We start from the raw sequence: 17,758 nt of genomic DNA, 5'->3' as shown, positions 1-17,758 counted from the left end.
TTGAACCACCAGTTCCCCACTCGTTCATCAGAGAGCGCACCCGCCACAATTCATATGTGCTTTCTTGCTGTGCAGTACTATTATAACTTTGATATTGACCTATAATTTTCCATTTGACTTAATGAGCCAGGGGGGGAAGCACCCCCCACTGTGGTTACACCTAAGTTATGAATGCTTTTTTTTTCATAGGTTAATATGTTTGGTGTCATTTATTAAAAATAATAATAATAGTAATAATTAAACTGACAATAAATACATTAGAAAATGAAATTTTTTCAATTATATATTTAAACTTTTTGAAGTTGTCACCAAATTAAGGATTTGTAAGTTATTTTTAATTTGGCATCAACCTCAATCTTAAAAATCATAATTTATGCATTTTTCTTTCATAATTTTATATTGTTTAATAACAATAATAATTTTGATTCTTTTTTTTATTACAGACCTTTGTTATGTAAATACGGTGGAGTGGGATTTAATAGCTGAGAAAGGAAGTAATTATAAAATTGATAATAAACCATTATGTCCAAGTTGTGAATCACGTTGTAAAGATAAAGGTTGTTGGAATAGTTCAACATGTCAAATGTCTAATGAACGCAATAAATGTAACGAATTATGTCTTGGAGGATGTTCTGGATCTACTAATAAAGATTGTTATGTGTGTAGTGGTGTATTAGTTGATGGAAATAGATGTGAACGATCATGCCCTAGCGGAACGTAAGTATTTGTTTTTAGTTTTTTTTTAACGCGTTACTAAATAATAAATATGGGGTTGGGGAAAATGTTTCTTCATGTTCTCTCGGTAGGTGGTTTAGGATCGCATAATTCCAGTACTATTAATCAAATTTTCAGTATTTTTGAAAGGTAATAATATTAGTTTAAAACTTATTGCACCTTGAAAATGGGTGAAAATAAAAACGAAATTCATGACACTTTGAAATTTTATTACAAAAAAGGGAAGGATGCAATTCAGTCTGCTAAAAACATGTGCGATGTTTATGGACATGATGATGTGGTATTAGTACATATGACCCAAAGCCAGTTCAAGCGTTTTCAATCTTGAAATTTTTTAAGAAAGATTGGCAAATTAGCATTCTTGATATCAATAATAAACTAAACATCGAGCACAAAATAGTTTTAAACTATTTGAAGAAAACTGGATGAAAAAAACTCGATGTTTGGGTTTAACAATTCACATGATTTAATGATGAAAAATGTAATGGAAAAACTCCATCTGCCAATCATTGCTAAAACAGAACAAAATCAAACTATCTTTGAGACTTTACTGCTATGAAAACTCCATCATGTACAGAAATGGTCATGAACAAAGCGAGGTGATGCTGCGTAAAATGAGTGAGAAGCCAGGAACATACCCCAAAGAAAGGTTATAATAGGTGTATGATGGGAATGAAAAGAAATTACTCACTATGCGCTGCTACCGCTCGGTCAAATGATTGATTCTAACCTCTACTGTCAGTAGCTGAAAAACATTACCAAACAATAGAGATAAAGTGACCAAAACTGATTGATAGGAAAGGTGTGATCTTCCATCAAGAAACTCTAGATCCACACATATCTTTGGTGACCCATCTAAAATTGAAAGAGCTTACCCAGAAAGTTTTGATGCACCCACTGTATAGTTCTGATCTTGGCATCAATCATTTTTTTTTTTTAAATGGATGCAATTTAATAAACACTGGTACATTTACAGAGGACCTAAATATTTCTTATATGATAACCTTAGAAAGGTTTCTTAGTAATTGAAAATTGATTTTAACAAGTTTAAAATTCACAACTAAGATAAAATCTTTCATAAGATATCAATAGGTATTTTTATAATTCTTTTTTGAGAGTAACAATGTTTTGTGCAGTATTGAATGTCACCTGCATTTTGGTGAACTTGACATATTGACCTGCAAATTTAGGTTAGGCTTAGTAAAAACGATAATGGAAAATCACTTCATTCCTTACTTCTGCTGAAAAGCCAGGCATTAGATGCTTGTTATTCTTGAAAATAGCAGCACCAGTTTTGGGTGCGACTTGTATCTCGTGTTAAACTTGCCTACAAACTGTTCAGTTAGGACATGTAACTTACAGAAAATCCCATATTTTTGCTATTTCTATCTGGTGTTATAAATTATTATTTTTGTTTACACATATAATGAATCAACAATATTAAAAATCAGTTTTGTATTCTGCTTAAGATGATAAATTGTATTCCTTACAACTCTCAGGATTCCAGAACGCTCAATTCTACATCCTGGATATTGAAGAATGTGAAATAGAAATAAGTCAACAGCTGAAACCGTCCATCAATCATTGAAGTTAAACATTGTTCGATATGCTTTCTTTCCATTCTGTTGGCATTTATTATTAGCTAACAGCCACAACAATTGATGTAACTTATTTATTTTTAAAAACTTGTTTTACTTTTAAACTGAATAAATATACTGTATAAGTTCCAGTTATAAAACTATTCTTTTGACAAACAACCTCATACATATAAGTGCATATATTCAGGCTGTTTTCTGTGTAAGTGCATTTTAATATAAAAAGTGTGATTTATAAACATTACCCAAGATACATCAATATTTGAGCCAACTTAATTCACTTGATTTAAAATTATACTCAACAGACTTTAATGCAATGGTAATTGTTCTTCCTAGATCCTTCAATATTAGAGACTATGACAATGTTATGTATTATTTAATAAAACTAACTATTTATCCAGATGAAGAAGCAGTACTGTTCAGTTGCTCTATATAGTTATTTGCATTAGAGATAAATATTTTTTTAATGAATTCTGTATTTGTTTGTAATGTTATGAATATGTATAATTATGTGATGTCTTAATTGTTACCAAACACTAAAACCAAAAATTATTACAATAAATAAAATTTTAATTTATTATTATCTATTTATTTACACAGCAACAACAAACTGTCATCCAACAACAGTTACTTGTCGTTGATTAATGAATTTTTTTAGTATGTAAAAAATGCAATGCCTGGTCAGGACTCAATTTCAAAACCTCCAGATGAAAGGTTGAGACACTATTACTCCACCATTGAGCAGCACCTAAAATAAATCTATATGCCATAATGATATGTTGTTATTTGTTATCAATTGATTTGATTATTACTTAATTAAAACATGTGTAAAATCATTACAAATAAACAATTTTTTTTTTTTAGATTAATTTTTTGCTGATTGCTTAGCCTCAACATATCTCTTTCATCCTATATCCTATATCCTCAACTTTCTATTTCGTATAATCTTTATCTTTCTTTGTTGTTTTTATTGTCCGTACTTCATTATAAAAACAATTTCGATGCCTATAAGCTCTGGATGCCTTAAAAGGTGATCAACCTTCTGTCTTTTTTATTAATTTCTGTTAAAAAATGTATCATTCTTCGTCCCAGTTCATTGTAAAATGTCATTTTATAATTTATTATGCCACTAAATTTTCAGCATTATGTTGTTATAATATATTTCAAAAGCCTCATTTTTTTCTGTCTTCCTTATTACATGCGTGTTTTTGCTACCAAATGTACCACATTTTTTCAAGAATTTCTCTCCGAAGAATAATTTGTAATTTTACTACCTCAATGATAAATTTCATGGATTTCTAAAATTGTAATATTTAACTTCAATTTTCACATTATCCTTCTTTCTGTCGCATTTCTTTGCCTCTTTTACTCTTTATTTGGATTCCTCCTGTCTTCTGTGGCAATAAATTTTACCAATTATTACTTCTTCTAATACTCTTTTTTTCACTAAATCTTAACGTTATTTTTTTGTTTTGGACTGTTTTTTACTCTCAAAGTCTTCTTTTGAATTTTCTTTGCTTCACAATTTAAAAATTAAAATGTAAAAGAGATAGGTTAAATATTTGCCACACACCTTTCTGCTTACAATTTACAGTTCTCCAAACAGCTGGTTTAGCAATGTGTTTTGACAAATAGTATATTGAAAAGTGCAACCTTGGTTGTATCAGTAAAACAACATCCTGTACATTCATTGTAGTATGTACTAAAATATTTGTGTACTCAGCGGTTTTAATTACTCTGTAAAACACAACAAGGCATAACTATCAGGTGTCCTAAAAGTAAATAACTCTGACAAATTTTTTATTTATTAATCTATCTATAATATAAATAATTTAATGAACTAAAAATAATTTATGCTTTAATCCTCTTTTTACAGCTACAAATATTTTAATCGGAGATGCATTACTGCCAAAGAATGTGTTAATGAGACTCTTCAAAATCCACTTGCAGATATCGACGAAAAAGTTAATTTTTGGGTTTTTAATGATAGTTGTGTGCATGAATGCCCTCCTGGTTATGAAAAGGTAATGCGATTACTTATTTAAAAATGATTTGTTAAATCTAGTCTATTTAATAAAACTGTTATAGTTAAATGAAATGAAACCTATAAATAGTGTACATAATCAAGATCAGTAAATATGTTTGCTGTTTCAATGTCTAATTTCAAGGAAACATCAGAAAAGTGACTTATAGTTTTAAACTTTAATCTATAAGTTTCTTTTATCATTACATTACCTTCTACTGATAAATCATAACATAGATTAGCTAACAAGTAAGAAAATAGATATACAAATTATTTGTGATATGATACAACAAATTTGTTTATTTAATATTGCCCAACCAATACTAGTTACAGCCATGTTAGTTTTTAACAGTCCTGTGTGTTGACCACATATATTATTCACTCAGTCAACTGGTTCACTTTAATACAATATACATTTTAAAAATTAAATTTAAAAAGCAATTAAAAATGAAGAAAATTGCTTTTTTCAAAATAAACATTGTTTTATAAATTGTCCTGGGTTCAAATCGTAATCAGGTGTGAAATTCTTCATACATTACAAAATTTCCATTCCATATTCCTATACACAATCTTCAATTTTTTGGTTGGTGAAATAATCATCAAACAGAAAAAAAAATTATTTTAACCAAAGAAAATTGTTGGTTTGTTTTCAGAACATCTTTTTCCCAAATTAGATTGTTTTACTAAATCAAAAATTAACCGTTTTGTCACCTCAAAATCAGTTTTATTTTACAGAGTGATTACAAATAAAATATACACTTTCAATAGCTTATTAAAAATGTATTTTTTAAGAGTTGAGATGATTATGTACATGATTATATAGAAGAATCTTTTTATTTATAAATGTTCAATGTGTGCATCGTTTGTAACATGACAGATATCAATACAGTCATCGAATTTGTCCCAAACTCGTGCAAGCATATGCCAGTCAATGGTTGCAATAGCATTTGCGATGTGTTGTTTTAAGTTGATATTAACAGGAAGGGTGGTACAAAAACTTTGTCTTTTACACAACCCAATAAAAAGTAGTCACAAAGTTTTGAATCTGCACTACGTGGTGGCCAGTGCTTAAACACGATGTTTTCCTCACGGTCAATCCATTGTCTGGGAAGGTGTTCATCCAGATAATTTCTGGCCTGTAAATGCCAGTGAGATGAAGCTTCATCTTTTACAAAAACAAAGTTTTTCATCTTCTTCAAACTGAGGAGTCACTTAACATGCCTAGGTAAATTACTCTAGTTACTGTCACTTTGTGAAAAAAGGAGGCCCCGTAAATCCTTTCGTGAGATACAGCACAAAACAGGTTCACTTTAGGGGAATCACCACTTAAACTTTCTCTTGGGTTTTCTGTACCCCATATTCTTACGTTATGTCGTAACTTTTCCACTAATTTGAAACGTGCATTCATCACTGAGAATTAGGGGATGAAAAAAGCTATCGTCATTTTCAACACATTCCTGCAACTCCACATAAAAATGTTTATGACATTTTCACAGAATTTTCCACACATTTGGTCAAGGGATTTGCAATTCTAAACTTGCTTGCTGATTAGTCAATTTGCCGCGGCTACATCACCAACATGATCAATTTGTTCTTCTGAAACAGGAGATCTTCCAGCAGTTTTCTTTTTACACAGACACCCTGTATTTTGAAACTGTTTATTCCAATTGTAGATTGATTTTTTTGTTGGTGGTGATTTACTATATGTTTTTCTGAAACATCGCTGCACAACAATAACAAAATTTGTTTTGGCTAATTCAAGCACACAAAAAGCTTTCTCTACTGCAGTAGCGGCCATCTTTCCAGACTGGTAGCATGACATATCAATCAGTGACAATAGCAGCAGAGCAGATATATCAACATAAACGTAAAAACAATTCCTGTAAAACCATATCATTTACTATATTCACATACACCAGTTTAATTTTTTATAAGCTATTGAAAGTGTGTATTTCATTTTTAATCATCCTGTATTTCAATTCCAGTATCTTCTTTATAACTACAACATGCTGGATGACTTCTGTACATGTAATAATGTAAGGTGGATCTCTGTTACCACAAACTTGGGTAAACCTTACTAGTCTATATTCTCATAGTTTCATAGCAAAGTGCCCGGAATAAAATTTTAACATCTCCACTTTTTTTAATGCATAGATTTCCTTCAGTGTTAACAAACCTGTTGTTTATTTTAACACAGTAACATAGTTTATCAATTAAAACTCTGCGTTCACAGTCATTGATGACTTTTACTATATTTATACTAGAAACCACATTTTGTTAAGAAACACTAGTTATGAAAAAAAAATGAATTTTTTAATATGTGCAAAATATTTTGATATATATTGTAAATAAAATTGTCAATAATGGGTGAGTATGAACTGTGATGATTCATACGGTGTACCAGATCACTCTTTGTGCTTCTTCTTAATGAATGGGACGAATACGTTGACATAAAAAACAAAGCCACATGAAAAAAAAATATAATCACTCTGATTACAGTACATTGCATTTAAAAAAAAAAATGAAATGAAAACACATCCCAAATATCCCATATTTTTCACGATTTATTTATGAACACTGTTCACACATGCAACCACACTTTTCCAAAACAGAAATTTGTCTCTAAATTTATTTTCAAAATTAGTGATTAATTTTTTTTTACCCTCTATGAATCATGAGACCTTGCCGTTGGTGAGGGGGCTTGAGTGCACAGGGATACAGAGTAGCTGGACCGAAGGTGCAACCATATCGGAGAGGTATCTGTTGAGAGTCAGACTAAGGAATGATTCCTGAAAGAGGGCAACAGCTCTTTCAGTAGTTGTTAGGGGCGTGAGTCACAATGACTTAAACGGCCATATCAGCATCACTCAGTCCTCTGAGTACTGCGCAGCTGAAAGCAATGGAAAACTACAGCTGTTTTTTTTCCAAGAAAATGTGGCTCTCTGCATTTTCACATAGCAATAATGGAGGCACCTTCCTTGGTAAAATATTTCGGAGGTAAAATAGTCCCCCGGTCGGATCTCCGGGTGGGGACTACTAAGGAAGGGGTCACCAGAAAGTTAAAAAATAACATTCTACGAGTCGGAGCGTGGAATGTTAGAAGCTTAAAAAAGGTTGGTAGGGTAGAAAACTTAAAAAGGGAAATGGATAGGGTAAAGGTGGATATAGTAGGAATTAGTGAGGTTCGGTGGGAAGAGGAAGGCGACTTTTGGACAGGTGATTTTAGAGTAATTAACTCAGCGTCAAATAATGGGCAGGCAGCAGTAGGTTTCGTGATGAACAAGAAGATAGGGAGGAGAGTGGAGTATTTCAAGACGCATAGCGATAGAATCATTGTAATAAGGATAACATCAAAACCTAAACCGACAACGATTGTTAACATCTATATGCCTACAAGCGCCCATGATGATCATGTAGAGTGCGTATACGAAGAGATTGATGAAGCAATTAAACACGTAAAAGGAGATGAAAATTTAATAATAGTTGGAGATTGGAATGCAAGCATTGGAAAAGGCAAGGAAGGAAATATAGTGGGTGAATACGGGCTGGGCAAAAGGAATGAAAGAGGGGACCGACTTATAGAGTTTGCATGAAGTATAATTTAGTAATTGCCAACACCCAATTTAAAAATCATAATAGAAGAATATACACTTGGAAAAAGCCAGGCGATACTGCAAGGTATCAGATAGATTATATCATGGTTAAGCAAAGATTTAGAAATCAACTCGTTGACTGCAAAACTTACCCTGGAGCAGACATTGATAGCTACCATAATTTGGTGATAATGAAATGTAGATTGGGGTTTAAAAACCTGAAGAAAAGGTGTCAGATGAATCGGTGGAATTTAGAGAAGCTTGAGGAAGAAGAGGTAAAGAAGATTTTTGAGGAGGACATCGCAAGAGGTCTGAGTAAAAAAGATAAGGTAGAAAATGTAGAAGAAGAATGGAAGAATGTTAAAAAGGAAATTCTTAAATCAGCAGAAGCAAACTTAGGCGGAATAAAGAGAACTGGTCGAAAACCTTGGGTTTCAGACGATATATTGCAGCTGATGGATGAACATAGAAAATATAAGAATGCTAGTGATGAAGAAAGTAAAAGGAACAATCGGCAATTAAGAAATGCTATAAACAGGAAGTGCAAACTGGCAAAAGAAGAGTGGATTAAAGAAAAGTGTTCAGAAGTGGAAAGAGAAATGAACATTGGTAAAATAGACGGAGCGTACAGGAAAGTTAAGGAAAATTTTGGGGTACATAAATTAAAATCTAATAATGTGTTAAACAAAGATGGTACACCAATATATAATACGAAAGGTAAAGTCAATAGATGGGTGGAATATATTGAAGAGTTATACGGAAGAAATGAATTAGAAAATGGTGTTATAGAGGAAGAAGAGGAAGTTGAGGAGGATGAAATGGGAGAAACAATACTGAGATCTGAATTTAAGAGAGCATTAAAAAATTTAAATGGCAGAAAAGCTCCTGGAATAGACGGAATACCTGTAGAATTACTGCGCAGTGCAGGTGAGGAAGCGATTGATAGATTATACAAACTGGTGTGTAATATTTATGAAAAAGGGGAATTTCCATCAGACTTCAAAAAAAGTGTTATAGTAATGATACCAAAGAAAGCAGGGGCAGATAAATGTGAAGAATACAGAACAATTAGTTTAATTAGTCGTGCATCAAAAATCTTAACTAGAATTCTATACAGAAGAATTGAGAGGAGAGTGGAAGAAGTGTTAGGAGAAGACCAATTTGGTTTCAGGAAAAGTATAGGGACAAGGGAACCAATTTTAGGCCTCAGATTAATAGTAGAAGGAAGATTAAAGAAAAACAAACCGACATACTTGGCGTTTATAGACCTAGAAAAGGCATTCGATAACGTAGACTGGAATAAAATGTTCAGCATTTTAAAAAAATTAGGGTTCAAATACAGAGATAGAAGAACAATTGCTAACATGTACAGGAACCAAACAGCAACAGTAACAATTGAAGAACATAAGAAAGAAGCCGTAATAAGAAAGGGAGTCTGACAAAAAAGTTCCCTATCTCCATTACTTTTTAATCTTTACACATATCTAGCAGTTAATGATGTTAAAGAACAATTTAGATTCGGAGTAACAGTACAAGGTGAAAAGATAAAGATGCTACGATTTGCTAATGATATAGTAATTCTAGCCAAGAGTAAAAAGGATTTAGAAGAAACAATGAACGGCATAGATGAAGTCCTACGCAAGAACTATCGCATGAAAATAAACAAGAAGAAAACAAAAGTAATGAAATGTACTAGAAATAACAAAGATGGGCCACTGAATGTGAAAATAGGAGGAGAAAAGATTATGGAGGTAGAAGAATTTTGTTATTTGGGAGGTAGAATTACTAAAGATGGACGAAGCAGGAGCGATATAAAATGCCGAATAGCACAAGCTAAACGAGCCTTCAGTCAGAAATATAATTTGTTTACATCAAAAATTAATTTAAATGTCAGGAAAAGATTTTTGAAAGTGTATGTTTGGAGTGTCGCTTTATATGGAAGTGAAACTTGGACAATCAGAGTATCTGAGAAGAAAAGATTAGAAGCTTTTGAAATGTGGTGCTATAGGAGAATGTTAAAAATCAGATGGGTGGATAAAGTGACAAATGAAGAGGTATTGCGGCAAATAGATGAAGAAAGAAGCATTTGGAAAAATATAGTTAAAAGAAGAGACAGACTTATAGGCCACATACTAAGGCATCCTGGAATAGTCGCTTTAATATTGGAAGGACAGGTAGAAGGGAAAAAAAATTGTGTAGGCAGGCCACGTTTGGAATATGTAAAATAAATTGTTAGGGATGTAGGATGTAGAGGGTATACTGAAATGAAACGACTAGCACTAGATGGGGAATCTTGGAGAGCTGCATCAAACCAGTCAAATGACTAAAGACAAAGGAAAAAATTTTTTTACTAAGAAGATTATTTAGTATGGCTTTATACACATGGAGCTCTACGGACAATACCATCTTCAACTCTGCAAAAAATGAAATCAAAACACATTTTGTCAAGTGTATACTTTCATTCTATCATTTTCCTTCTACATAGTTTCATTTTTATTTCAATATAAGATAATTTTTATTAACTCCACATAGATCTTCAACTCTATACAAGAAATGAAATCAAAACACATTCTGTCAAGCTTAAACATTAATTTGATCATTTTCCGACTACATGAAGTTTCTTTTATATTTCAGTATTACATTCTTTTCTACATACATATTACATTCTTTTCTCTACGCCTAAATATATTTATATTGAGCTAATGTTTTTGCAAGCCATTTATATACTAGATCTTAACAAAAGAGATGTGATGAACAAAAAATGTATCACAACTTATTTTTAATTCTTAATAGTGTTTTGTATCATACTGAATTCATGCTGTAGAATATGTTGTAGAATAAAGGCAATATGTGTTATATTAATATAGGATCCCTATGGAAAAAAATGTAATCAACCAAGTAACCCATATCATTACTCGATTTGTTTTCAACTGAGAACACACAGGCCTTTTGACTATATTTGACCAGTCTGCTGGTTCAGTGTATGTTATACTCTTATTTGGAAATAATTGGGCTGCTTAGATATGTAATTTTTATATTGTAATATGTCTTTAGAATTCTTGTATATATTTTATATTTTCATTTAGCAATATAACTTACAAATGTGTAAAAAATTAGAATCAAATCATTCTATGGCATCTATTCCAAGCTGGCACTGATTTTGTCACCTCTGCTAACTTCAGATTGCAAGAAAGTTCATTTATACTTTCTTGGGCCAATACTTATCTTTTCTTTAACTTCAGGTTGCTCCAACTCCATTTAAAATGCACTGGATGCCGAGCAACCTATATTACCTGTGTAAAAACCATTTTTTTCGTAATTGCATTTCTAATGTAGAGCTTCAATCTTTTTGAAGCTTTGACTAACATAAAGTAACTGGCACAGTTATGTAAAGCAAGTCTTTGAGAAGGTCTAGAAATAGCCAACCAATAGTATTGCTATTTCATGTGACTTAAATTCTCCTATAACATTTTATTCTATGCTACCAGGCCAATTTCAACATTACTTAATATTAAGTATCTTCTGTGTTACATGTTTGATATTAGTTAACGACTAACTTAATATTTTTTTTAATTCTTTTTATTATTTTAAGAAAGTAATATAATTGATTTTTATAGTACTAGGATGTGAGATCTCATGGTCTTCAACTATGTAATATCATATTTTTTCTGTATTAGTTTCATACAGTAGGAATATAATATATTACATAAATACTATATAAATTGCAGATATTAGTATCTTTTTTATTAATTAAATGTAATTATATGATTTCTTACTTAAAATTGCTCATAATTTTTGCTATGAGATTCTTACTGGTTAGTTGTTACGGGATTGGTTTTTATTTATGTATGCTCCTTTATTTATGTATGCTTAATTCCTGTTAGCTGAAATACGTACTGCTCTAATTTTACAAATAAATAAAGTACCTGCATAAAAACACAGTAAACTTTATCAACTAATAATTATTTGCAGAAATAAATTTTACTAAAATGCAGTCTCTTTACAGAATAAAAACTACTGTACAACAAAAATATTGAAGGAAATTATGATATGTGAAAAATATAAAATGAACTGAGATAAACCATATAATAATAACTATTAAATAAAACTGAAAGAAAAATGTCACTTTTTAATTTATGTTGCATAAAAAAATCAGTTCTGATAATAGAAAAATGAACATAATGACTATGCACTCTTGGAATCACTGAGCAGACTTTCTTCCAAATTTGGTGTAATGTTGTTTGTAACATGTAATTCAACAACTTTCTGTAGCTTAAAAAGTTATAACTAACTTTTTATTAATAAATTTAAAAAACTCAAATTCAAGCATTACAACATTACATTTAGTTCCTAAGAATTATAAAATTATTAACTCCATTAAAAGTTAACGTAACAGGAAGCTAAGTCAATCAATTTCTAAGTTAGAATATAATGAATATGTGTATATAGAGAAACATGCAAAATGAGATGCTGTATACAGTCTTTGTGTTCTACAACTGCCCTAGTCCCAAAAGGAATCTCATGGCCTAATGTTGATATTACATGATACCCCCATATTTTGTTCAATGGAAAAGGTTGTGGTAACCTTACACCTCTTTCATAGTAAATAATGTACTTTTTAATTTTTTGGTAAAATTGCTAGCCTGCAAAAATCACTATTTTCAAAAAAAGTAAAATACAAGATTTTCAACTTATGACGGGCAAAGCTTCTACCCAATTGGTTGGTTCTTTTAGTATGTTGTTTAGAATTGTAAAAGGAATGAATATGCAAAAAGCAGTTTTTGATGATTTTTTTCCCTCTGTACAACGAAAATTTGTTCTGTATTAAGTTAACTCTTGTTTAATATTTGTAATTGTTATTTAACACATTTTTAATTTTTTTTTAGGATGCTTCTGGATGTATCAAGTGCCAGAAGCATTGTAAAGAATGTCCATCAGGAGGAATAAATTCAATATCAGATGCTGCAAGATTCCGTGGTTGCACTTATATTAATGGTTCATTAGAAATAAGTATAAAAAGTGGGAAACACAAAACTATTCAGCAAGAACTTGAAAATGGACTTAGTTCGGTTGAAGAAATAAAAGGTTACTTAAAAATTGCTCGTAGTTATCCAATAACTTCATTAAATTTTTTCAAAAATCTTCATGTTATACATGGGAATAGTTTAGACAATAAAAATAATGCCTTAGTGATTTTAGAAAATGAAAATTTACAAGAACTATGGGATTGGGATTCAAGACCCAGTGGTTCGACCATTCAAATACTAAACGGTGGATTATTTTTCCATTATAATCCAAAACTTTGTATGTCAGAAATAAATAATTTTGTTAACAGATTAAATAATTCAAATCATAAGATAATTGATTTATATAGCGAATCGAACGGGGATCAGTATGCCTGTAGATCTTTTAATTTGACTGTCCGTGTTGTAAAACGACACAATCAGAACATCATTATAGTTATCGATAGACCTCAGAATATATCATTGCATCCTTCATTACTTCGTTATATTGTTTACTACATCGAATCCCCAGAAAAAAATATGACCTTTGATGAACCTGACCAGTGTGGCGATAATGGGTGGAAAACAAAAGATCTTCCACCAGAAAATAAATTTTATGACGGAAGATATCATATATTGACAGGACTTAAACCTGATACACAGTATGCATTTTATGTAAAAACATATACCGTTAAACAAGAAGGCGGGCAGAGTGATTTACAGTATGTACGAACATTACCATCAAAACCAACTTTTCCAAATGATTTACAAGGTTATTCATCATCGAGTTCAGAAATTACATTAAACTGGCAACCACCATCAGAATTAAATGGTAAACTTGAAAAATATATTATCATTGGTTTTAGACAAAATATTGATGAAAAATTTTTACTTGAACGCAATTTTTGTATGACACCGATGGAATTTTCTCATTCACTTGCAACAACAACGGTTTTACCGCTTATTTTATCTAAAAGTTATGATAGTGGTAACTGTTCGTGCAATGAAAAATTTACGAATTTTAAAGATAAAGATTCTTTAAAAGAATTTTGTACAATTAATTATAGTAAAAGTAATCAGATATTTAGTGTAAATGATTTACAAAATTGTGAAAAGTATGCATATACTATGCTTCATACAGGTATTATAAATTCAAATCACGATCCTTTTGGAAGTAATGATTTTGAAAACCATGATGATAAACCAAATTTTTCACAAAAGATTGCTAATAAATTTCCAAAAATTAAGGAAGATGAATTGGTCGGAGACACTTTAGGGCCTTATTACCATAATTCTAATTACATTGAATATGATGAATTTGAACGTATTAAAAATTTTGTACGCCATACAAATTTAACGACCATAAAAATTGATAATTTATTTCATTTTACTGAATATTCATTTGAAGTCCATGCTTGTCGTAAAATTGATATAGAAGAATCAACTACATCAAAGAAATTAGTTAATCGATGTAGTGATGCATCAATTATAACAATACGTACACAAAAAAAACCTGAAGCAGATATTATACCCAAACCGGTTACCCATAATGTAAACAATAAAACTGTTGAAATATCATGGACAAAGCCATCAAACCCTAATGGTCTAGTTGTTAATTACTTTATTGAATACAGGAGAACTGACATCAGTAATTCAAAACGGACATTAGATTGCATTACGCCAGAAGAATATAATATGAATAAAAAAAAAGGTTATGGATATAAAATCCAAAATCTTTTACCTGGAAAATACTCTTTCAGAGTTCAGGCTGTATCTATGGCTGATGAAGGTAAATTTACAGAATTAGTTCACTTTCAAATAAAAGAAGATTTTATTATATCGGGTGAAATAATTGTATCATTTTTAATTATTATAATTATGACGGCAATATGTATTATTGCATTTACCATTTACTGGCGTAAGAAATCATTAGCACAGAATCCGAGTTTAACACTCATCGCTACTGTTAACCCAGAATATTCAAGTGTTAAATATGTCGAAGATGAATGGGAAATACCACGTAGTGATGTTCAAATTTTAAATGAATTAGGTCAAGGAACATTCGGTATGGTATATGAAGGTATTTTAAAGCCGGACAACATCAGTTGTGCGATTAAAACTGTTAATGATTCTGCCACGGAACATGATTATTATGAATTTTTAAATGAAGCAGCTGTTATGAAATCATTCCATAAAGCGCATCATGTTGTAAGGTTGTTAGGTGTCGTTAGTAAAGGTACACCGCCATTAGTCGTAATGGAATTAATGGCGCTTGGTGATTTAAAATCTTATTTACGAAAGGCTAGGGAAAGTTGCAATCATCCTCCACCGCCTAGGAAAATAATTTTATTAATGGCTGCACAAATTGCTGATGGTATGGCATATTTAGAAGCAAAAAAATTTATCCATCGTGATCTAGCCGCAAGAAATTGTATGGTTGCTGAAGATTTAACCGTTAAAGTTGGTGATTTCGGTATGACGAGAGATATTTACGAAACTGATTATTATAGAAAAGGTAATAAAGGATTATTACCGATCCGTTGGATGGCTCCAGAAAGTTTAAATGATGGTGTTTTTACGAGTCAGTCAGATGTATGGAGTTATGGTGTTGTATTATGGGAAATGGCAAATCTTGCAGAACAACCTTATCAAGGTTTGGCAAACGAACAAGTTTTACAATTTGTAATAAATGGAAACAAATTAGAACCTCCATTGTTTTCACCTGAAGCTTTAAAACCGATTATGGTTGCTTGTTGGCGATGGAAACCTAAAAACCGTCCGACGTTTTTTCAAATTGTTGATCAGTTGAAATCTCATACAAATGAACAGTTTGCACGTGTTTCATATTATCATAGTGCTGAGGCCACAGAAGCTCGTCAGTTATTGAAGCTGAGTAAATCTGAACAAAAATTTTCAGTTTTTCCAAGAAGTGTCCATCAAGAAGTAAGACTGAATTCAGTACCTCTTCATTTTCACCTTCTCCTTTAACTCCTCCTATCTCTTCAGGAAGTAACAAAAAAATAATTTTACAAAATAAACCAAATATTTACCTTGGAATTCTTAGTACAAGCTAATGTGGATTGCTAATGGACAAGGTTTGTTTTATAAATGACTTTCTTTATAATTATTTATAGATTCTTTTTTTATAATGTATTCAAACTCCAGTTAAATAAAAGACTGATATCAAAAACCTTAAACTTTTGTAATGCTTCTAAAAAATAATTGAATTATTTAATTTTAAAAATGTAATGTTAATGATTCATCATTAAACACAATTTATTAATTAATTAAGATTAATTTTATACTTAAGATTACATTCAATTATTTTCTATGATTAATCTTAAACTTTGTTTTATCATCATTTTTCATGTATCTTTATTGAGTGTAGAGGGTTAACAATATTTTTTAAGTAATTTTTTGGATCTTAGGATTGTTTGGTGATCACAATTTTTATATATAGCAATCTTGCATTGTCAAGTATTTAGTTTTGGTAATGCAAGGTTTAATATCAACGTAAAATAGTTTACCATTTTGATATGTATATACAAACTTAAGCATGTATTTTAAAACTTATATTTTTTTTTAATTCTAAACATTTTAAATGTCATATTTCAAAATATATAAATAAATAGAAAATATTACTAAAGTGTGAACAGACCACTAATTCTTCAGTTAAAATTGTTATAGCTTTATAAAATTAAAATTAAAAATTTTTGGTATCTGCAATTATTTCTGCATAAATTGGATAAAGTAATATTTGTTTTTCACCTTAATTTATTTATTACATTTGTGAATAGAGAAAATGTTAAATATAAACTTTAAGCGTCTACAAAAAGAATAATGATTGAGATAACAAATAACAGTTTTGATTTACACTTGTTTTTGAACTGGCAAAAAGCATTCTTTATAATTATGAAAGTTAAATTTTTTTTTAATCATCTAGGATATTTTTTATTAAATTCATGCATTTCACAGTGTATAATTAATTAATATTTCATACGAAGAATGATATTATTTGAATGCTTAGATCAACATAAATCTGATTATAGTATTTTAAAAATAAATTTAATTGTTGAAAGCTTACAATGAAATTGTGAAAAAAAAAATAGGATTAGTTTGATAATAACAAAGTACCACCTCTCCTAGGTTGAACTTCTTCAGTTGCATAAATTAACACATGATCCTTCTCAAATGAGGCCTTGTATTGAAAATCTGTTTTCCCTGCAGTTTCTAAAATTTTTAATTTTTTTTTTAATAATTTTTGAAGAAATTTATAATAAAAATGTTTACTTCTCTTTTTTCATCAACAAAAATCATGAAACAAAATGTCAATATTTATTGTTCATATTATTTGCTTTTCATATTAACTAACCAAGTACTAACTCATAAATTTCATTAAAATATAAAGAGACCACAATGTCATAAAAAAAAACAATGAGTTGATTGTTTTTTTTACACAAATATCATCAACATATATAAAAAGTTTATTTTTTAAAAACTCTTTAGAAGTTCTTTAAACTACACAAATTGGAAATAATAATCATATTGTGTTTCTGCAATTCAAAACAAAGTTTTATATACATACATACATACAAAATGTTATAAATTGATTTTGTTTTATTTTTTATTATTTTTTTTTGATTTTGGGAACTTCCAACTTTCATCTCGTCTTTCTCCTTTCCTGTTTTCTCTCTTCCTAGTACCCCTTCATTCTCTATGCATGTTGTTCGTTATATTCTCTGATTATTTCATTTTCAGATTTTCTTTTATTCTTATTCTTAGAAATCCTCTACATCATAATTTTGATTT

General features: G+C 30.3%; 1 protein-coding gene across 1 annotated transcript in view; it reads left to right on the top strand.

The window, feature by feature from the left end:
- The window catches only part of LOC142331555 (insulin receptor-like), a 746,136-nt gene extending 730,029 nt beyond the window's left edge, over positions 1–16,107 (top strand). The window contains exons 4-6 of the mRNA XM_075377541.1: positions 444–717; positions 4,207–4,354; positions 12,833–16,107. Of these exons, the coding sequence (XP_075233656.1) occupies positions 444–717; positions 4,207–4,354; positions 12,833–15,937 (3,527 nt within the window). The 3' untranslated portion in view covers positions 15,938–16,107. The remainder of the gene's footprint in view (positions 1–443; positions 718–4,206; positions 4,355–12,832) is intronic.
- Positions 16,108–17,758: the final 1,651 nt, after the last annotated feature.

Source organism: Lycorma delicatula, chromosome 10 (assembly GCF_047948215.1).
Source record: "Lycorma delicatula isolate Av1 chromosome 10, ASM4794821v1, whole genome shotgun sequence".
Lineage (NCBI taxonomy): Eukaryota > Metazoa > Arthropoda > Insecta > Hemiptera > Fulgoridae > Lycorma > Lycorma delicatula.
This window is presented reverse-complemented; position numbering and strand designations above follow the sequence as displayed.